Source organism: Bombina bombina, chromosome 6, assembly GCF_027579735.1.
Source record: "Bombina bombina isolate aBomBom1 chromosome 6, aBomBom1.pri, whole genome shotgun sequence".
NCBI lineage: Eukaryota > Metazoa > Chordata > Amphibia > Anura > Bombinatoridae > Bombina > Bombina bombina.
Genome location: NC_069504.1, coordinates 696,910,094 through 696,933,830, shown reverse-complemented (window position 1 = coordinate 696,933,830; position 23,737 = coordinate 696,910,094). Strand labels below are relative to the sequence as shown.

The following is a 23,737-nucleotide window of genomic DNA, read 5'->3' as shown; positions in this document are numbered from 1 at the left end:
AGGGACGTCTAACGTTTACCATTCAAAACACATCAACTACACATTATGCAGGCGAAACACATTATTGACATAGATTTTCTGTCAGCACTCGTATAAAATCATACAACCACACTCCAGTAATAAACGCGTCACTTAAATCTACTAGTGTAACTATCTTCAGTACAGTCCTAAAAATATAAGAAACCAATAAAGTACTGATAAACTAAGATGATATCTACTAAATCTTCCCTTTGTGGAAAAAAATATTCACGTTGTGTTTCTTTCTCGTTGTATAGCTTTCTTTAATCTGGAGCGATATCTAATAAAATGCCATGACGCAAAAAATGAAATATATTTTCACGAATATCAAGTCAATGGGATATAGAAGTGTGAAGTACTACTATCAACCACATATCTTCACTTCCCATACCACTGTTGTAAGGCGCCATTTTGCCTTTTTTTCTAAAGCAAACAAGACAACGAGGGCGGGAAATGATGAACACATCCCCTTTTACAACCCATTCATCCTATTAGCTAGATGTTCTGCCCGTCACCTGTCTATCATACCCCGTAAGGAGACTGGTTAGTAGAAATGCCAATCATTATTCACTGTCGATAGTGATAGGCTACTTTGTCTCGCTGACGTTTTGTAATCCTACCCTCTAGTTTGCGGGCCGTGTGCAAAAGAAAGCTGAGGGGCCTTGGGAGGGAAACAGCCGTTAAGTCAAGAGGCTGGTCAAAGAGAGACACATCAAGAAGAAAAACACATATGATTGGTTCTGCAACACTTTCAAACCAGGAAAACACATTGCGATTGGTTGTAGTACGTCCTGTCGCTCGGGCCTGACGGGCAGGGGGGGGTTATTGTGCGTGCGAGGTTGGTAGCGAGCGGTACCGGAGGCAGATCTGGGTAGAGATATACGGTAACTTCACCCGGAAATTCTCACGGCGACTCTCGTAGCTCCGGAACATGGTATGTATCTGGATCGATTACTCTATCCTTCCTCGAATACTACCTCCCACCCTCAGGCAAGGGGGTAAATAATCGTCCGACAATATACTAGGTTCAGAAAAGGCGGGAATAATAACGTTCTCCTGTCATATGCAACCCATAAATAAAAACATATAGTTTTACGTTGGAGTCTGAGTCGTACATTTTATTATCGTGCTACAATGAGATGGTAGACTGTCTGCTTTATATTTTGTACATGATATCCCAGAGTAAAGGGATGCTGATGTGTGGGTAACTGCTTTAGGGGTGCAGACGACTGGCAGATGGTTTCAACCATTCTTGTTTGATTAATGCACCTTGTTTGACTTGTGAGTTTAATAAATTACTGGACCCTCTGACCATTTTTGTCAGTTATCGGACGGAGGAAGTCTGATGTACAGTAGACCTGTGCTGCCCTTGTAATTGGGGTTACCAACTAGCGCCACCTCCGTGGTGCACTCTTTGGACAATGAAGTGCTTTTGAAATATCTGGTGGGGGTACTTTTGTACCTGGTGTACTCACGTCCTGCTAATGACTACAGAGGAATCGCACAGCTACTCGATGTAGGTGATTAGGAGATATTGAGTAAAATAACGGGAAACGCATCTTATATTCTATATTGAAATTAAGTTTTGCTTTGCGAATCCAGTTTACAATTAGATTTAAATTCTAGGAATACGATCTAGTAACGTTCTAATCAAAACGTTGTATGTTATCCAAATCAAGTCACAGTTCAGACTGGTTTTGGAAAACTGGACCACTTCTATAATCCAACATGAGCATCAAGATGACTTCAATTTTATCATGCACCAATTGTTACACATTAGGTATCAGTTTTTGGTAAGCTTTGTAGCAATCTAACGTGCTGTGTTTCATATGTCAGCATTTTGTTAGTCTGTTATTACCAAGAACCCGAGATCCTTTGACAAGTGACAGTCCAGTTTAAAAAAAAAAATCATATGACCTAACTTTTTTTTTTTATATTATATATATATATATATATATATATATATATATATATATATATATATATATATAGCCTGATGGTAGTTTTATGGACCTATTTTAATAAAAATGGGACACAAACTGTTTTCCTGTTACTATTTAATCTCAGTATGGAATGCTGCTAAATTCCAAGATAGCCACTTATGCTATTCCATACTATTTTTAGGTAAACTGCACACCCATCTTACCATTTCCTATATGGGACACTGTAGCATTCAAATTTGTCATTTGTTTCCTTTTAAAATAAACATATACTTGTCTATATTACTTAACACAGCCACCCTTAAAGGAATATTCTGGTGTAAAAAAATAGTTTTCTTTAGAGAATTTTACTTGTAATTTTTTTTTTTATCATTTTTAATGCTCCTAATGAACTAGGGCTGCATTTTCACAAGTACATGCTAAATGTAACATATTAAATAACACTTAAACTTTACTTAAAGGGGCACAAGTCAAAATTAAACTTTCATGATTAAGAGAGAGCACACAATTTTATGAGTTTTTTTTCAAATTTTGCACTTTTTTTTTGGAGGCACCAGCTCCTACTGAGCATATGCACAAGCTAACAGGGTATATGTACACTAGACTGTGATTGGCTTATGTCTGTCACATTGTACAGGTGGCTGTCAAATGGGAGAAAAAAATAAATTTAATAGAAAAAAAATCTGCTTTTGTGAAATTCAGCTTGTGATTGCATTGGCTTTTTTATTATGCAATTCTACTGTATTTAGCGGTTCTTTAAATAAATTTCACTTTAACTTTTCTTAATTTAAGAACATTTCAAAATATGTGCTGAAAAATTTAAGCAGAGTCAACTAAGCTATAACCTGTCCTTATTTCAGTATACAATTAACAGTCCTAGGAAAAACTAAAATGACTAATATATCGGATTACTTTATTTGGATTACTATCAATATAAAATAATGAACCAACCTAAATGGAGAAGGACGTGCAAGATGGAAACGTATCGGTTTAAAAAATAAGAACCAGTAACAATATTTAGGACAGTGGAATGTGTATGTGTTTATATGTATGTGTGTGTAGGTGTGTGTATATATATATATATATATATATATATATATATATATATATATATATATATATATATAATCTCTAGCTAGCCCTCAGTTTACGCCGGGGTTAGGTTCCAGAAGGTATGGTTGTAAATCGAAACCGTTGTAAATTGAAACCCAGTTTATAATGTAAGTCAATGGGAAGTGAGGGAGTTAGGTTCCAGGCCCCTCTCAAAATTGGCATAAGTAACACCTAATACATTTTTAAAGCTTTGGAATGAAGACTTTAAATGCTAAACAGCATTGTAAAATAAAAAAAATAATTACACAACACAGACTTTACTTGCATTTTTCTGCAAACAGTTATTTCTATGCATTCCAATCTGGACTGATTTATAGACAGAAAGATCTTGTTCCTTTGCAAGCTGCTTGATAGCTCAGGTCTGGTTAAACTGATTAATTTCAGCTTGCTTGGCTTGCATATCTTTGCTGCAATACAAGCGGACAGTTCCACCTACTGGCTATTTTAATCAATGCACTGCTTCTCAATGCTTTTCAATAGCAGTCACATGACTGATAAAAAGGTTGTTATTCTGAAACGGTGCAAATTGAACCGTTGTAAACTGAGGGCCACGTGTGTGTGTATATGTGTGTATATATATATATATATATATATATATATAGCAATAAGAAACAAATTGCAGAGACTTTTTGCAGATCCAAAACTCGATTTATTTCAGTTTAAAAATAAAAATCCATGAATACATGATCAGAAATCGGCATGTCTCACAACTCCAACAAAACTTGTGAAAAAACTGCTGCTGACATGTTTCGCCGCTTACGGCGTAATCATAGCTACAGGTAAAATCCCTGCTCACCTATTTAAGGTGGCTGGGAAAATCCAATTGGTTAAAATTTAATTGGCAAGTTTAAGCTGGAATAAATACTTAACCCCATGTGAACTGTGAACACTTAGAGAGGAAATATCTTTATATTTATATTTCATTTCATTATATGGGTTTGTTTTTACTTTTGCAAACTGCTAAAGAAATTTAATTTTAAACCCTGATTAAATGCAAAGCGAGTAATTCATTATTATAGTTTACACCAGATTACCTGGAAAAATAGAAGGATGGGAATTATTAACCCAGTGTTCACATTTAACATGAGGTATATTTATGATGCCCATTATTACACAATGGGGATTCGTAACCACATAATTTTGGTGAAACATATCACACAAATTTGGCTTATAAGAATAACTTAAAGCCATTCTAACTAGATGCAGATTTATACAAAGAGTTAAGAATAAGTGGTTTCTGAATTACAAAGACAACTGAGGAGATTTTATGAATGTTTTATAAATGTTTACAAATATGTTTTGAGAATATTTTATCTAAGATATTAGTTATTCTAAAATTGCAATGGTTCTAGTGGGAAAAGTTAGAGTTATAGACTCATCCTAAATGGTAGGCTTACTATATTATTGTATATTAATATTAGTATTTAGTGTAAATATTACTCTTGTAATTTATAATATTCCTATACGTCAGGCCAATACAAGAGAGGGAGATGAGAGGACCACATGATTATTTCCAGAAATTAATTAGATCATATTCAGAGTTCAGACCCGAAGGTACTCGGGTCTGAAGTCTAAAGATCCAATACATCTCTCTCTTTTGTAGTAACCGATCACGATCACCTCCTCTAGGTGGACAACATACTCTTTCAATAGCCTGCCATCTAAGACTTTTAATGTCCTTATTGTGGCATCGTGAAAAGTGTTTCACCAGAGGTGTACTAGCTTCTCCTGCTTGAATTGTGGACAAATGGTTGCGAATGCGTACCTTTACTTCATTTGTTGTTAAACCTACATACTGTAGGTGACAGGAAATGCAGGTCAGTACATATACAACATAAGTTGAGGTACATTTCAGGCAACTAGTGATGGGAAAAGTTTCACCCGTAACTTCAGATTTAAAAATGTTAGATGCCAAAATGTACTCACATACCCGACATTTCTGTCTGCATTTGAACAGACCCTTATGGGTTAACCAAGCACTCGTCGGTCTGTTCAATTCAGGCAAGGATGAAGGAGATAATGCATTAGCCAAAGTCTTGGCTCTTCTATAGGAGCATCTTACGCCAGCTCTGACATATATATATACGCACACACAAGCCATGTGTAAATTTCTAGGATCCAGTGGCTCCTGGGTTTGTTTATCTCTGTTAGAGAATTTTAATATTGCGTGCCCAGAACGCCATGTAAATGAGTTGGTGCATTGCTGTGTAGGAGCTAAGATCTAGCTAAACATATCTGTTGGGATATCTAATTAGAGAGATGTGTACTTGGCCACAGTAGTAGGCAAGGTCCCAGTAGTGCATTGCTGGTGCTTAAACTATTGCAAGGGTAAAACATAGTTATTTCAGTGCTGCAGAATCTGCTGAAGCCCTACAATTGTGTGCATAGGATAGATAACTTTGCATTGTTTCACACTATCTTAACACAAGTCGCAAGTTTTGTATACTTAAAGGGACACTGAACCCAAATTTTTTATTTTGTGATTCAGATAGAGCATTTCATTTTAAGCAACTTTCTAATTTACTCATATTAATTTTTCTTCGTTTTATTGCTATCTTTATTTGAAAAAGTAGGCATTTAATCTATTTGTTGGTTCTGAACCATGGACAGCACTTGCTGATTGGTTAGTTAAATTAATCCACTAATCAGCAATGGGCCAACATCTAAACTTACATTCTTGCTTTTCAAATAAAGTTATCAAGAGAATGAAGAAAATTTGATAATAGGAGTAAATTAGAAAGTTGCTTAAAATTGCATGCTCTCTGAATCGAGAGACAAAAATTGGGTTCAGTGTCCCTTTAAGTATCAAGGGTTGATTGTCTCTTTTTTTAAAGGGACACTTTACTATAAAATTTGTGTCTTCTTAATGTGTGCCAAATCACTTGTTCTAGCTACTGCAGAGGATTAAATGTATGGGAAATTATTAATTCAGGTTTGTTTTTATATTTTAAATAAGATTTTGCTCATTAAAACCATGTTGTGGTTCTCAAGGACATGCACATTAAACTGGGCTGTGGGTAAACCAGATCTCTTAATGCTTTCCATGTCTAAACAGCTATTGAAATGCTAATTTTCTTCTACCTTCTCATTGGGAGGTTAATCAGTGCTATTGTCTTATGTATATGGATTTTCAAAGAGAATACATTTGATCATATTTTCAGCGTAAATTGTGGTTTCTACAAGCAAAAACAACTTTCAGATAACAAAATAAAGGTAAATGAGCTGTTTGCAAAAACAATTTAGTAATAAAAACACTCAATCAGGTAAAATTGACCATTTGGAACACATTAACGGGGGAGGATGTTAGTGTACAATGTTCCTTTTAAACAAAGCAGCAAGTTGTGGAGGTTATTAGCCATTAAAAAAAACAAGCCTATTTGTAAAGCATGTACGTATTCTAATTCATTGCAAGATAAAAAATTGTAATTGCAATACTTTTGTGTTATTTTACATTACACATGCTGCAAATATGTCATAAGGCAAAACAGCGAGTCGGAATCCAATTATATCTAAATTAGGCATTCCAAATGAGACTTATATTCCTTGAGATGGTTAAATGACTGTTAAATACAGTGGATTTGCATAATCAAAATATAACACAATAGCACTTCATTTTAAACAAACGGTAAACTCTCTTCTGACAAACTTCAAAATGTGCTGTCATCCCTCTGTATCTCGTCACAGCTATTAGCCAATCACAGACTCCTACAAATACACTGAAAAATCTTGCACATGCTCAGTAATAGCTGCTGCCTCAATATGTGCATATGAAATATGCACAATTTGTTAATAAAAATACATTGACAACGTTTAACTGCCTGCTCTATCTGAATCATGAAAATTTAATTTTGACTTTAGTGTTCCTTTAGTTTTGATTGTTACTTATTGGATACTGCTATAAATACGGTTAATTTTACATTTGAGGATAAATAATTTGTAACTTTACTTAGCACTTTGTTATGGTTATTTGATAGGGCAAAAGCATTTTGCAAATACGATTATTGTATTGCATAGATCTGTTGCTACTGATCTGCTGTCATCGTTCACCTTACCCAGGATGAGTGCACCAACTATTATACATTGTAGCAGGGTGCTGGATTTTACGGCGGGCTTCATTTGCCAAGATAATTTAAAAGCACTTCTGTAATTATCAATCCTTGAAAACAAAAATACTTTGATAATGTAAAAAGTACACAAGGAGGGAATATCCACCAAACATCTTACTTGTCACCTTCCCTCGGCGCTTAGTCATAGATGACATCAGCAAATGCTACAGCTTTTAACCCATATATTTCCAATCAAAATCTCACACCGTTCGTTAAAACAATTGTACAAAATACACTGCATCAATCATGCTGTAAACAATGGAAAAATAAGAAATATCGGATACATAATTTACTCACAATTTATATATTAAAAAAAAAACTACATTTTTCTTTCATAATTCAGATAGAACATACATTTTGAAATAACTTTCCAATTTGCTCTATCAGATTTGCTTCTTTCCCTGGTATCCTTTGTTGGAGGATCAACGTCACTTACTGGGTGCTAGCAATTGAGCTATTTATAGGAGGCATATATGTGCAGCCACCAATCTGCACCTTTCTCGTAGTAGTGCTGCTAAGCCTGTCTAGGTATGTTGGAAAAAAGAAAATCAAGAGCAAGAAAATTACAAAAAAAATTGGAAAGTTGTCCAAATTTTGAATAGACCTGCTGTATTTGGGGGGGAAAAAGCATTAAGCTAATCATATAATTCAAACTAGTATTTAGAATTTCAAAAGATACAAGTATCCATTGCACTGGGTAAGTGTGTGTGCAATCTGCATAGCTATGGTGACCTGTTATGTTTTTGTTTTCTAATAGAACATGAGTAGATCACAGGAAAAAATCGGATACATTTCTGCCATTTTCATAGTAATCATTTGTGGAGCTCTAATTTTTTTTTTTTTATGGTTGTACCGATACTAGTATTGGTGCCAATACAGAGTATTTGCATGAGTACTTGTACTTAGATCTTACCCATACGCCATCTTGTGGCACGTTAATGGAGTTGGGCATGTAATGAGAGCATTGGTAAAGCTTACCAGTCAAATGTAATTTAGCCCATAGTATTGTTGTTCCCCATGATTAAATGGTTATTAATATATTTTATTGTAATATTTTCATTTTATAAATATGTTCTGTCAAATTTCTTAGAGTTTTTACAACTTTGTGACAACAAACAAATAACCCTTATTTCATAATGTCTTTTGAGTTACAGTTCTTCATAACTAATAAAGAAGCTATCTTAAATCATTTAGTATGTATTTGGGCAAGTATCAGTAATTGGTATTGGCGAATATTTGAAAAAAAGTATCGGTTCTTGTACTCAGTCATAAAAAAAAACCCGGTATCAGTGCAACCCTACTATTTTTCTATTTTATTAATTTTGTGGGGGGGGGGGGGGGGGGATCCATTAAAAGAGCTACTTTTGGCTTATAATTTGATACCTCATATTGCCTCAGACTAACCTTATATGGTTTTGCATTAAAAAAAAAAGTGTTTAATGTAGGCTCTTATCAATCCCTTAAAGGGATATTAAACGGTGCTCATTCTGTAAAACAAATGTTAAATCAAAGTAAACCTAAAAAAACCAAACCGATTTTTGTGTTTTTAAAAAAAAATGAGAGCTGACATCTTTGAAACTTGGTTTACATTCTGATTGATCTAGGAATGAGCAAGTCTGACTCCCTGTTATCTAGTCTATTCACTTAAAGGGGCAATTTGCAACAATTTTCATTTAACTGCATGTAATAGACACTACTATTAATAATAAAATGCACAGTTAATGATATAAAAATCCAGTGTTAAACCTTTTAAAAATGTAGAAGCTCCCAATTTAGCACAGTTAATGAGATAAGCCTGGGATACCCACTGAAAGGGGCTGAGAGCAAAGCTCTCCCCTGCATATGAAAGACCCATTATTCATCTAATGATATACATCTAAAACTTTGGGGCTTGGTTAGGAGTCTGAAAATCAGCACAATTCTAAGCAAAACTATACATTTTTACAAAAACACAGCCAGAGGGGCTATATAAATGGATCATCTACAAAACATTTATGCAAATAAAAATCTAGTTTATAATGTCCATTTAATATAACCATCCTTGAAGTTTTGACATTAGACAAAGATAAGCCGTCCTGCAGAGACTCCCTCCTCCTAAGGCTGTGACTGGAAGTAAAGGACACTGCACAAATGTAGGGGAACACAGAAATAAAAGGTCAAACCATTTAAATAGTTAAATACATATTGCAAATATTTTTGCTAAAGGGTCACAAGTCAGAATTTTAAACAACTTTCCAATTTACTTCCATTAACAAAATGTGCAGGTTTTTTTTACTATTTTTGAGTCACCAGCTTCTGAGCATGTGCAAGAATTCAGCGTATACATATACATTTGTAACTGGCTGATGGCTGTCACATGATATGGGGTAGTGGAAATAGACATAACTGTGAGATCTATAAGAAAAGAAAATCAATTACTCATTTGCAGTTCAGACTAAGAGGCCTATTTATCAAATGTCTGTCCGACAGACATCGCTGAATGCGGAGAGCAATATGCTCTCCGTATTCAGCATTGCACCATCAGCTCTTGTGAGCTGCTGGTGCAACGCCGCCCCTGCAGACTCACGGCCAATTGGTTGCCAGCAGGGGGTGTCAATCAACCCGATCATACTCGATCGGGTTGAATTCTGGCGATGTCTGTCCGCCTGCGCAGAGCAGGCGGACAGGGTTATGGAGCAGCGGTCTTTAGATCGTTGCTTCATAACTGCTGTTTCGAGCGAGCCTGCAGGCTCTCCAGAAACACGGGCCCTCAAGCTCCATCCGGATTGTGTGCAAAACCTAAAGGGACACTGAACTCAAATTTTATCTTTCGTGATTCAGATAGAGCATGAAATTTTAAGCAACTTTCTAATTTATTCCTATTATCAAATTTCCTTCATTCTCTTGGTATCTTTATTTGTAATGCAAGAATGTAAGTTTAGATGCCGGCCCATTTTTGGTGAACAACCTGGGTTGTCCTTGCTGATTGGTGGATATATTCATCCACCAATAAAGTGCTGTCCAGACTCTGAATAAAAAAAAAGCTTAGATGCCTTTTTCAAATAAAGATAGCAAGAGAACGAAGAAAAATTGTTAATAGGACTAAATTAGAAAGTTGCTTAAAATTGCATGCTCTATCTGAATCACAAAAGAAAAAAATTGGGTTCAGTGTCCCTTTAATAGGAGTAAATTTGGAAAGTGTCTTAAAACTGCTGCACTTTCTGAATCGTTAAGTTTTATTTGGTCTTGAGTGTACCTTTTTAAGTCTAATTGCTATATTACCACTGGTTACCTCTTGCTCTGTTATTAGCAATGACAGCTATTGATAGTGTTTGTCTATTGGTATGCAAACTGCAGTTTCAGTAGTGTGCAGATGTAGTTTGCTTCTAAAATAAACAAACATTGGTTCTCTTTCATAATAGGAAAAATGCCTTTAAAACTTGTTAAAGTTTTCAACTTTGACCAGAAAACATTCCCAAAATAAAGCTAGACTTGCTCAGTTCTTTACAATGAATGAAACCCTAAAGTGAATATAATTACTTTACATAATAAATTTTGATGGACAGCTCCCCCCAATCTTGCATAACTATAGCATGTGAATATGTTCTGTTAAAGTTTAGATGATTTTTTGAATTTGCTTCGACTACTATATAGTTATAAATTAATTACCTGATTAAAGGGGACACTCGAGTCAAAATAAACTTTTATGATTCAAAAAGAGCATGCAATTTTAAGACTCTTTCCAATTTTACTTCCGTTTTATCACATTTTGCAGTCTTTTTTTATATGCACACTTTCTGGGGGACAATATCCTACTGAGCATGTGCACAAGCTCCCAGGTTATACTTGTCTGTGATTGGCTGATGTCTCACATGATACAGGGGGCCAGAAAATGGGAGAACAAAATAAATTTATCAGAAATAAAATCTGCTTATTTGAAATTCAGACTAGGTGTTATTGCATTATATTTGTATTATGTACTTGTTAATTTTGCAATTCTACTGCACTGAGTGGTCCTTTAAAAATTTGGATTTGGAACAATAACTCCATGCTGCAAGATGATCCTGTCGTGTTGCAGGGGAGCAATTAATTTCTTAATCTTTCACTAGGGTACTCGTGTACACTGTGCCATCTCTGTCCAAATTCTGTCCTCAAGGGTTATAGACGAGGATTTTAATTATTCTTCTGCATGTGGCTGAGTAACTGAATCATATCTTGAAATTCTGGCCTGTCTGAAGTCTTCAAGGACCAGATATTGGATATTCCTACTCTGAGCAATGTAAGTTAGGGACTGAAAACCTGTGTTCAAGGTCAAACAGTATTGGGAAGCCAGTAACAAATTAACAACTCAAAGTAATCTAGGGAGTAGAAATCTACTACCTAGATTTCTCAAGTTAATACAAATGTGGAATCAAAACATTTTCAAGAGCTTGTGGGTCTTGGTAGGCCATGGATTGCACATCTATCAGGGTTAGGCTTCTAATGAGAATTGGGGGGGGGGGGCAAAGCACACTTTCCCGACTTATTACAGAAAGTAGGGGCAAAATAAAATGTTCTACAGTGTCACTATAACTACACAATTTCTAAACTAAAAAAGGAATATAACCTTTACTTTAATATCGTTATCCCCAATATTACTCCCATTTACTCTGGATAACCAATCCATTGCCACATATGGTTGTAAGATCTTGAGCATAGAGGCAGTCATTGACATAGGGCACCTAAAATAATGTATTGCTAGAACTGCAATGGATATGGAACAATTAAATACTCAATTCTTGCTGCAGGCCCCTTTGCAGTTGATTGGCTGATCCTCCTGTAATTGGAGGGTTGGATCTGTGCTGTTATTTAAGGAATTGTTATATGTAGAATTGGGTAATGGCAATAAGTTAAAAAAAAATCAAAAATCTCTAGGAATATAAAGCAGCTTTTAGTGTTTTTAACAGTCTTTATGCTTGGAATTCTGATTACTTATTGTTGGTTTTTAAACAGGCTGGGGGAAAGGCTGGCAAAGACAGTGGGAAGGCTAAGGCCAAAGCAGTATCTCGCTCACAAAGAGCAGGACTACAGGTAAACATCAGCCAATTTATAGTTTGCTAATTTTGTTATAGTGTAACAATTTTTAATTGCAAAAATAAAATACTTTTTTTTTTTTTCCGTCTATCTTTCAGTTTCCAGTGGGCCGTATCCACAGACACTTGAAGACTCGCACGACAAGCCACGGCCGAGTTGGTGCTACAGCTGCCGTTTACAGTGCTGCCATTTTGGAATATCTTACAGCGGAGGTAGAGATTGTGTCAATAACCAAAGTCCACCCACCTTTTACTTTACTTAGAGGGCACAGTCTGGGCTTTTGTCTGCAGACAACGATGCTAACCATGGTCATATTAGTATAAAATACATTTGTTTTGTAGTTATCAGCAAAAGCCAATTGGGGAAATATATGTTGCAAGGTTAGCCTTAAGATGTCAGCAGAGTGTATTTTTAGGTTTTGAAGACTAGAAAATCTTACATTTTCAGAGCTAAATTACATAAAAAGAGAGCTGTATGTATGTTATTTTGACAGACTTGCATTTTAGCCATTCAATGCTGACTCATAAATAACTCCACGGAATAAGCACAATGTTATCTATATGGCTCACATGAACTAGTGTTGTCCAGCTGTGAAAAACTGTCAAAATGCACTGAGATAAGATGCAGCTTTGAAGGGCTTAGGCATTAGCATATGATACAAAAAATACCAAGAGAGAAAAAAAGAAATTTTATAAGACTAAATTTGAAAGTTTGTTTTAAGATTGGATGCCCTATCCAAATCATGAAAGTTTTGATTTTGACTAGACTGTCCCTTTAACTTGCAATACACTTTGGCTATATGATGTGTATGTTGTTAACCCTGTGTATCCAAAATACTGATTTCAAGGGGCGTTATACTTTAAAATGTTCTCTTTTTATATGTTCCCATTGATCCATTTTTCCTGCTGCAGTGTTCTCCACAGAAATATTTGCCAGCCGGGTGGCATTATGAAATAGCTGTGTGGGGGCAGTGTAATACTTTTTCTAATATTTTAAACATTTTCTGCTATCCAAAGCACAAATCTAAATGCATATATTAACAAATGTATTTAATGATAACTTGTGCAATAAAATATTGAAAATGTGCTAATTATAGCTTAATATTTGCTTACGTTTCAGCTGGGTGGTCAGAAAAATCAGCCGGTTGGTGCACCCATTTAAAGTCATGGGGAGAACACTGCTGCTGGGTGTACTTAAAGGGACACTGAACCCAAATTTTTTTCTTTCGTGATTCAGATAGAGCATGCAATTTTAAGCAACTTTCTAATTTACTCCTATTATCAAATTTTCTTCATTCTCTTGCTATCTTTATTTGAAAAAGACATCATCTAAGCTAAGGAGCCAGCCAGTTTGGTTCAGCACTCTGGACAGCACTTGTTTATTGCTGTATGAATTTATGCACCAATCCGCAAGAACAACCCAGGTTGTTCACCAAAAATGGGACAGCATCTAAACTTACGTTCTTGCTTTTCAAATAACGATATCAAGAGTGAAGAAAATTTGATAATAGGAGTAAATTAGTAAGTTGCTTAAAATTGCATGCTCTATCTGAATCACGAAAGAAAAAATTTGGATTCAGTGTCCCTTTTAATAGTTTAAAAATCACTAATTTACATTTTTATTATTGTCATTTTAAAATAACAGTGTTTAACTGTTGAAACTATTACCATAACAAAAAAAAAATAATACTGCAGTACTCGCAATAGAAATAAAAGGCATCAGCAAAAATCATCATCCCAGTGGGGGTTGGGAGATCTTGTCCAGCCAATTGAATACAATTAAGTCTTATCAGCTGTTATACTGAATGCAAAGTCCATTTTACTAATTAAAAAGCCATTGCAGTTTTAAAGGGGTAGTCTACTTGGCTATCTTTTTAAACAATAAAAAAACAACTCCTTGACTACCCATCCCCCAGCTTTGCATAACCAACATCGTTAGGGTTCTCCAGTACGTCAGTGGTCATTCAGATGTGTACATGCGTGTACAGGTCTTGCCAATATTTGCAGGCCTTTAGAAGGGATGCATGCTGTTCTACCACAGCTTCGTCGCTGTTGGCGCGTAGCTGCGCTTGTTAAACACTTAATGACCACAGTTAAACACATACAGCATTACTAATGTTAGAGTAGGTCATTTTGATATAATGGCCCTTAAAATGCTTTTGTAATTTAGATGCCAATATTAAACAGCCGCCACATATTTTATAATCTGTGTAGAGGTTGTATCCCCAGGTATTCTAATCTTCCCTGATACAATACGTATAATTTAGTGACTGCTAAATAAAATACTCTTTGTGGTTATATATATATATATATATATATGAGAGTAAATAGACATTCTATTAGCATAAAAATAAAATGCTTTTGTTTTATTAGAGCAAGGGCTGTTTCTAATGGCATTGAGAGTCCACGAAATCCATCATAACCTATAGTAAAAACTTCACCTGGCCACCAGGAGGAGGCAAAGACTCCCCAATCAAAGCATTAAATATCCCTCACACTTCCCATACCCTCCCAGTAGTCCCTTGACTCGTAGGCAGAGAGAGGTGCTCTGCTGAAGATTCTGATTTTATTGTCCTCAATGGATAGTTTCCTACAAGAGAGGCTACGGGAGATGTTAAAATCCATGTAATCCTCTTGGTAGAGTTTGATGTGTTTTTTTTTTTGTTTTTTTTTTTAGCTTCTGGATGTCATCTTTCCAGTGTGTCTGAGCTATCCTCCCTTTCTAGGCAAACAGTGTTGGTTACACTTATTTTTCTTTTATATTAGTCTGGATGAAGATTTAATCTAACAACTGGGTAAGTCCCATTTCTCCCTTCTCCCCCTCTGACTTGTCTAAATGTAGGACGCAGTGGACATTTTACAGGAAAAACGGGTACATAATTATCTTGGGGACATATGGCTGACTGAGACCTCAGGTGGAGGTTGTCGGCAACACTTTGGCATGTGGGTGTGTAACGAAACACCTTAGAAGTGGCACAGGGTCCTCTGACTTGACCTGCGGTTCTGACTCGGTTTGCGCTGCTACCAATGTGTGCTATACCCCAGTAGTGTTATTCAACGGCAGTGGAAGTGTTGCAAGCTCTCGAGGGAGCAAAGGCTATTGACCCGCTCCACAGATAGGGCGGCGCACACTAGATATCTGCAACATTAGAAGATATAACTCTGGCGGTAGTGGGAATTCCCGGAGGACTAAAGGAAGCTGCACTTATGTTGCAGGCTTTTTTGTCGCCATTCCCGTCCCTGCCTCTTTCTCACTGTGCACCTTGTGTAACACTACGGTCTTCAGCCGGAGTGGCAGCGTGGGAAAGTAGCACTTCTCACAGAGGTGGTGAGGCATCTCAAACGAAGCATTATCTTTGAAATTTAATATAACCTCCCTTTTTTGACTGCTCTGTGGTCATTATGGATGACTCAATTTCTGAACTAAGCCAGGAGGGTATTTGCCCTACCCCTTTATTTGAGGCTGATAAATGTATGCTTTGCAGGTTAAACACAGTATGTCATCCTGCTCAGTTGTGTAGCTCATGCCTTTTATTCTACAGTCTCATTCAGGGGGTCCTGGTATCCAGACAACTGGGGTAATCATGGATGTTCTGCGGGCTCGCAGTTCTGTTTGCCCTGATATGCCAGTAGTAGAACCTCAAACCGTTATCCCTATTTCGACACCTGCAGTTCTCTGCGGCCCCGTCCCTCAAACGCATTTCTAACTCATCTAGAGAGCCAGCGAGGGACTCTGAGGACATTCACTTTAAGATATTTACTTAAAGGGACAGTCAAACCAAAAATCGTTTTAAGTTTTTTTTTATATATATATATATATATATATATCATTATTTACCAATGTAGCCCAGTTTTGTAACATTGCGTTTGCAAGTAAAAGTACTTACTGTTCGCGCCGCTGCCATTTGAAAATGTCTGTCTGGCCCCTCCCCAATTTTGTCATCAGTGACATCATTATCATCTTCTTGTGATCCCTGTTATTTTCTATCGTCCTCGTAACCTGCTTTAGCGCATGCGCAATGTGCTTATTGTACTGAAGGGGAACGAGACACAAATACTAGACGCAGCTACCATTCATAGGACCATGAAAGTTGCATGTTAGCAGCACACACTCGGCAGACAATACATTTTCTTTTTAACCTGTTTGTGAGTAACTCTGTTAAGATCATATTTCTCTAAACCTCGCTCCACCCTTTATTTTTATTTTTTTCTTGGCGCAAATTATTTGATATCTGACAGAACACCGGCTGTTGTAATCGGCTTTGGTCCTTCTTACGGCATCTGCACCTCACACCCTTACACGCAACTCCTGTCATTGTATGACTTAAAACGCTTTACTCACTGCAGCAAGTGTAACGTACCTTCTTGCAGTGTCTCTTTTTTGCTACATTCTGTTCCTTTTATTCCAGTGAGATTAACTCCTCACCAGTTTGCAAGTAAAAGCACTTACTGTGCTTTTGTAATAAACGCAATATATTACAAAACATTTGTAAATAATGATCTCTGGAAACTTTTATATATATATATATATATATATTTTTAAAACAACTTTTGTGTTGACTGTTCCTTAAAGGATGTGTCTAAAACTCTCAGAGTAAAAACCGGTACATAAATTGAACAGTGTATTTAAACTCAAGTTGATGACCCCTAAAGTGTTACCAGTACCTTTTTATTGGTGATGGACAGTATATCCAAGGAGTGGGGAAAAACTTTGTGTACCCTTCAACTTTTAAGAAAATGTTTCCTGTACAGGAAAGTGGTTTTGAGTTGTGGACTCAAAGGTAGACGGTGCCATTTCCACTCGGGCTAAACGTGCTACTATCCCTATGGAAGATAGCACATCCTTTAAGGATCTTATGTATAAGAAGTTAGAGGGCTATCTCAGTAACTTCTTCCTTCAGGGAGGCTTACTCTTTCAACCTGCCGTAGGTATTTTGGTGGTGGCAGGGGTTGCCACCTTTTGGTGTGATGCCTTATCTTAACTAATTTCAGTAGAATCCCCTTTTGAAGGATGTCAAATATCTGTATTCAGTCCCCTTAAAAGGGTCAGTTCCTTAATTTGTGACGCCATTATCCAAATCATCCGTCTCAATGCCAAGAACTCTGGGTTCGCTGGGTAAGTCAGGACGACTCTCTGGCTGAAGTCTTGGTCAGCGGAACATGGTTTCAAAGTCTAGATTACTATCCTTGGCCTTTAAGGGAAAATCCTTTTTTGGGCTGGGCCTGGATTCCATCATTTCTACTTTCACTGGTGATAAGGGGGCCATTCTACCTCAGGATAAGAAATGTAGAACCAAGAGATGTCCTATGGGACATTGTCTCTCCTTTCACCAGAACAAGACAGGAGTACTTTCACAGCAGTCTGAAACGCCCAGGAGTATCTGGAAGCCAAACCCGTTGAAGAACAAACAGCCCAAGAAATTGACCCCAGGGAAGATGAAGGGTTGGCCCCTGACCTGGGCTCAGGTCAAGTAGAGGCAGATTATCTCTGTTTCATTAAGTTTAGGCTCAGTCTGTTCAGGAGCCTTGGGTTCTGGACATCATATCTCACGGATACAAAAAAGGGTTCCGGTCTTGCCCTCCATGGGGCAGGTTCCTCCTTTCAAGGATCTCTGGGAAGCTAAAATAAAGAACAGCCTACACTGGGTAGACAATCTGGTATCTTTTGAAGTTGTCCCCATACCTCAGACACAGAAAAGGGTTTTATTCAAACCTATTCATTGTTCCCAAAAAGGAAGGGAACCTTTTTGTCCCATCTTACATTTGAAGTGTGTCGACAAATTCCTAAGGGTTCCTTCAATCAAAATAGAGACCATCAGGTCCATTGTTCCTCTCTTGCTGGAAGGTCAGTTCATGACCACAATAGATCTAAAGGATGCATACCTTTCTCATTCCAATCCACTGAGATCATCACCAATATGTTTTGCTTTCCTGGACAAGCATTACCAGTTCATAGATCTTCCATTTGGTTTAGCTACTGCTCCCAGGATCTTTACAAAAGTTCTAGATGCCCTCCTTGCTGTAGTCAGACTACAGGGGATTGCTGTGGCGCTATACTTGGGTGACATTTTGGTTCATGTGCCATATTTACATTGTGTGACATCTCACACAGAGAAGATACTCTGTTATCTTCGGATGCATGGCTGGAAATTTAAATCTATGAAAGAGCTCCCTCACACTAAACACGAGAGAGAACTTTTCTGGGGATCATCATAGATCCTATCTCACAGATCAACGCAGGGAGAAGCTCCTGGCTGCCTGCTGTCTTCATCCACTCTTCAGTCTTTGGTGGCTCAGTGAATGAAGGTGGTAGGTCTTGTGGTGGAGGCTTCGGGCAATATTCCTATTGCTCCCTTTCATCTGAGGCCACTTCAGTTATGTATGCTCAAGCAGAGGAATGGTAGTTATTTAGATCTGTGTCGACTTATATCTCTGGATCCAGAGATGAGTCCTTCCTGGGGGCTCTCAGGAACCTGTTCTCCAGGGCATGTGCTTCCAGCTCCCGTCTTGGGAGATTTTAACAACAGATGCAAGTTTGACAGGCTGGGGTGCTGTGTGGGGTTCTCTGAGAGCTCAAGGCAACCTGGTGTGCAGAGGAAACTATCCTTTCAGTCAGTGTTCTGGAACACAGGGCCACCTTCAACACCACTTCAGTCGTGGCCCCAGTTGTTGTGTTCCTTCTGTTTTATTCTATTCCAATCAGACAACATAACTACAGTGGCCTATATCAATCATCAGGGCGGAACTCGGTTATCTGGTGATACCAGGCGTGTCTCGTATCCTTCAATTGGCAGAGACATAACTCAGCTATTCACATTCCAGGTGTTGACAGTTGGGAAGCGGATTTTCTGAGCAGACAGGTTCTGCAATCCAGGGAATGGTCACTAAACCAGAAGGTGTTTTGCGAATTTACCCGCAGGTGGGGGTGGCCGGAGATAGATCTGATGGCTTCCTGTCATGCCAAACTACAGAGATACAGGTAGAGAGAGAGAGATCCGCATGCAGAGTTGGACGCTTTAGCAGTTCTTAAGACTTCAATCTAGTGTTTGTTTTTCCTCCAATTGTTCTGCTCCCTCGAGTAATAGCTCGACTGAAACAGAAGGGAATTTTAGCCATTCTATTAACCCCTTGGTATGCAGACCTTGTGAGAATGTTGTCTGCTCTCCATGGCAGCTACCTCAGAGGAAAGACTTTCTGGCTTGGTCTGTTTTCTAGATTCTCTGAGGCTGAATGCATGGAGATTGACCGAATAATTTTGTCCCAGAGAGTATTCTCTGAGGCGGCGATTGACTCTGGTTCAGGCGAGAGAACGCGTTACGCACACCAAGTGAAGTCTCTGCATAGCCTTCAGTTTCTACAGGATGGTTTAAAGAAGGGCCTGTCAGCTAGTTCTCTTAAAGGTCAGTTGTTGTTGTTGTTGTTGTTGTTTTTTTGCTCGCTCTTCTTTTGTTGCATAAGAAGTTGGCTTGTTTGCCAGACGTTTGTTTAGGTGATTGCTAGAATTAGACTCGTTTCTCAAACCTATTGCTCCCCCATGGAGCCTTAATCTTGTTCTTAGAATTCTTCAATAGGTTCTGTTTGAGCCTATGCATTCTATTGATATTATGTTACTTACTGGGTATGTGTTGTTTCTATTAGCTATTTGCTCGTTGAGTCTGAATTGTCTGCCCTCCAGTGTGACCTGCCTTATCTAATGTTTCATTCTGATAAGGCTATACGTCGGACAAAGATGGGGTTTTTACCTAGGGTTGTTTTAACTCACAATATTAATCAAGAACTTGTTGTTCCATCTTTGTCCAAATCCTTCTTCCTCTAAGGAGAGGCTGTTTGGTTAATCTGGATGTGGCTAGAGCCTTTAAGTTCTACATTCATGCTACCAAGGGTTTTCGCCAATCATCTTCCTTGTTTATCCTGTATTCTGGTAAGCGCAAAGGTCAGAAAGCCACAGCTGTTTCCCTATCCTTCTGGCTCAGAAGTTTGATTCGCATAGCGTATATAGAAGCAGGTCAGCAGCCTCAATCATTGATTACGCCACATTCTGCTCATGCCATGTCTTCTTCCTGGGCCTTTAAGAATGATTCATCAGTTGAACATAAACCTAGGGCTTCTACTTGATCCTCATTGTATACTTTCACAAAATTTTACAGATTTGATGTTTTTGCCTCAACAAAGGCGTCTTTCGGGTAAAGGGTTCTTCAAGCGCTGGTGCCTAGTATTTATGACTGCTAACCCTACCTTTCCCTCCCTACATTTTTAGTGGACTCCACCGCTTGGGTATTAGTTTCCCAAAGGTTATAAATGGATTTTGTGGACTCTTACTGCCATTAAAAAGAAAATATTATTTCTCCTGTTAAGTGTAGTCAGTCCACGGGTCATCCATTACAGAGCTGCTATATAGCTCCTCCCCTCTACGTCACACCCAGTCATTCTCTTGCACCTAACTAATAGATAGGATGTGTGAGAGGAGTGTGGTTATTAAATTTAGTTTTTTATTACTTCAATCAAAAGTTTGTTGTTTTAAACAGCACCGGAGTGTGTTGTTTCTTCTCAGGCAGTATTAGAAGAAGAATATACCTGAGTTTGTGTATGATCTTAGCGGACGTAACTAAGATCCATTTGCTGTTCTCGGCCATTCTGAGGAGCGAGGTAACTTCAGAACAGGGGACAGCGGGCAGGGTTCACCTGCAAAGAGGTATGTTGCAGTATATTATTTTCTAAGGAATGGAATTGACTGAGAAAATACTGCTAATACCGATATAATGTAAGTACAGCCTTAAATGCAGTAGTAGTAACTGGTATCAGGCTGTTATGTATGTATGTTGGCACCAAAGTATTTCTGGGGAATGGCACTTCACTAAGAAAATACTGTATACATATAACTCTAGCCTCTCTGCAGTGATAGCGACTAGCAACAGGCTTTTATTCTTATTCATATATTTAAAACGTTTACTGACAGTTTAATCGTTTTTTTCTCTGAGGTACTTGGTGAAAATTTATGGGCATTATTTTCCACTTGGCTGTCGTTTATTTTGTATAAAATCAGTTACTGAGCTTCCCCACTGCTGTATTAAGAGTGGGAGGGGCCTATTTTTGGCGCTTTTACTACGCATTAAAAATTCAGTCACAGTCTTCCTTATTCTCCCTGCATGATCCAGGACGTCTCTACAGAGCTCAGGGGTCTCCAAAACTAGTTTGAGGGAGGTAATCACTCACAGCAGACCTGTGAGACTGTGCTTTGACTGTGATAAAAAACGTATTTATTTGTCAATCGGTTTTTTTTTTTGGTATTAAGGGGTTAATAATCCATTTGCTGATGGGTGCTATCCTTTGCTAAATTAATGCATTTCATATGAAAAAATTATTGCTATAACTAAACCGGTTCATTGTTATATCAAAGTGACAGTTTTTTTGTGTGCTTCTTAAAGGCACAGTAACGTTTTTTTATATTGCTTGTAAATTCAGTTGAAAAGTATTTCCAAGCTTGCTAGTCTAATTGCTAGTTTGTTTAAACATGTCTGACACAGAGGAATCTCTTTGTGCAATATGTTCAAAGGCCAAGGTGGAGCCCAATAGAAATTTATGTACTAATTGCATTGATGCTACTTTAAATAAAAGCCAATCTGTACATGTTAAGCAACATTCACCAGACAACGAGGGGGAAGTTATGCCGACTAACTTGCCTCACGTGTCAGTACCTGCATCTCCCGCTCAGGAGGTGCGTGATATTGTAACGCCAAGTACATCAGGGCGGCCATTACAAATCACTTTACAAGACATGGCTAATGTTATGACTGAAGTTTTGTCTAAATTGCCAGAACTTAGGGGTAAACGAGACCACTCTGGGGTGAGAACAGAGTGCGCTGATAATGCTAGGGCCATGTCTGATACTGCGTCACAATTTGCAGAACATGAGGACGGAGAGCTTAATTCTGTGGGTGACTGATCTGATCCAAATAAACTGGATTCAGACATTTCAAATTTTAAGTTTAAGCTGGAAAACCTCCGTGTATTACTAGGGGAGGTGTTAGCGGCTCTGATTGATTGTAACACAGTTGCAATCCCAGAGAAAATGTGTAGGTTGGATAAATATTTTGCGGTACCGACGAGTACTGACGTTTTCCCTATAACTAAGAGACTTACTGAAATTGTTACTAAGGAGTGGGATAGACCCGGTGTGCCTTTCTCACCCCCTCCTATATTCAGAAAAATGTTTCCAATAGACGCCACCACACGGGACTTATGGCAAACGGTCCCTAAGGTGGAGGGAGCAGTTTCTACTTTAGCTAAGCGTACCACTATCCCGGTGGAGGATAGCTGTGCCTTTTCAGATCCAATGGATAAAAAGTTAGAGGGTTACCTTAAGAAAATGTTTGTTCAACAAGGTTTTATATTGCAACCCCTTGCATGCATTGCGCCTGTCACGGCTGCGGCGGCATTTTGGTTTGAGTCTCTGGAAGAGACCCTTGACACAGCTCCATTAGATGAGATTACACACAAGCTTAAAACCCTTAAGCTAGCTAATTCATTTATTTCTGATGCCGTAGTACACTTAACTAAACTTACGGCTAAGAATTCCGGATTCGCCATTCAGGCGCGCAGAGCGCTATGGCTAAAATCCTGGTCAGCTGATGTGACTTCTAAATCTAAATTGCTTAACATAACTTTCAAGGGGCAGACATTATTCGGGCCCGGTTTGAAAGAAATTATCGCTGATATTACGGGAGGTAAAGGCCATGCCCTGCCTCAAGACAGAGCCAAACCAAGGGCTAGACAGTCTAATTTTCGTGCCTTTCGTAACTTCAAGGCAGGAGCAGCATCAACTTCCTCTGCACCAAAACAGGAAGGAGCTGTTGCTCGCTACAGACAAGGCTGGAAACCTAACCAGACCTGGAACAAGGGCAAGCAGGCCAGAAAACCTGCTGCTGCCCCTAAGACAGCATGAAGTGAGGGCCCCCGATCCGGAAACGGATCTAGTGGGGGGCAGACTCTCTCTCTTCGCCCAGGCTTGGGCAAGAGATGTCCAGGATCCCTGGGCGTTGGAGATCATATCTCAGGGATATCTTCTGGACTTCAAAGCTTCTCCTCCACAAGGGAGATTTCATCTTTCAAGGTTGTCAACAAACCAGATAAAGAAAGAGGCGTTTCTATGCTGTGTACAAGATCTTTTACTCATGGGAGTGATCCATCCGGTTCCGCGGTCGGAACACGGACAAGGGTTTTACTCAAATCTGTTTGTGGTTCCCAAGAAAAAAGGAACCTTCAGACCAATATTGGATTTAAAGATCCTAAACAAATTCCTAAGAGTTCCATCGTTCAAAATGGAAACTATTCAGACAATCTTACCCATGATCCAAAGGGGTCAGTACATGACCACAGTGGATTTAAAGGATGCCTACCTTCACATACCGATTCACAAGGATCATTACCGGTATCTAAGGTTTGCCTTCCTAAACAGGCATTACCAGTTTGTAGCTCTTCCCTTTGGGTTAGCTACGGCTCCAAGAATCTT

General features: G+C 38.2%; 1 protein-coding gene across 1 annotated transcript in view; it reads left to right on the top strand.

Moving 5' to 3' along the window:
• The first annotated feature begins 727 nt into the window (after window positions 1-727).
• Window positions 728-23,737, top strand: part of LOC128663469 (histone H2A.V) — a 34,021-nt gene continuing 11,011 nt past the window's right edge. Inside the window, exons 1-3 of the mRNA XM_053717813.1 lie at window positions 728-952; window positions 12,149-12,226; window positions 12,328-12,441. Of these exons, the coding sequence (XP_053573788.1) occupies window positions 950-952; window positions 12,149-12,226; window positions 12,328-12,441 (195 nt within the window). The 5' untranslated portion in view covers window positions 728-949. The remainder of the gene's footprint in view (window positions 953-12,148; window positions 12,227-12,327; window positions 12,442-23,737) is intronic.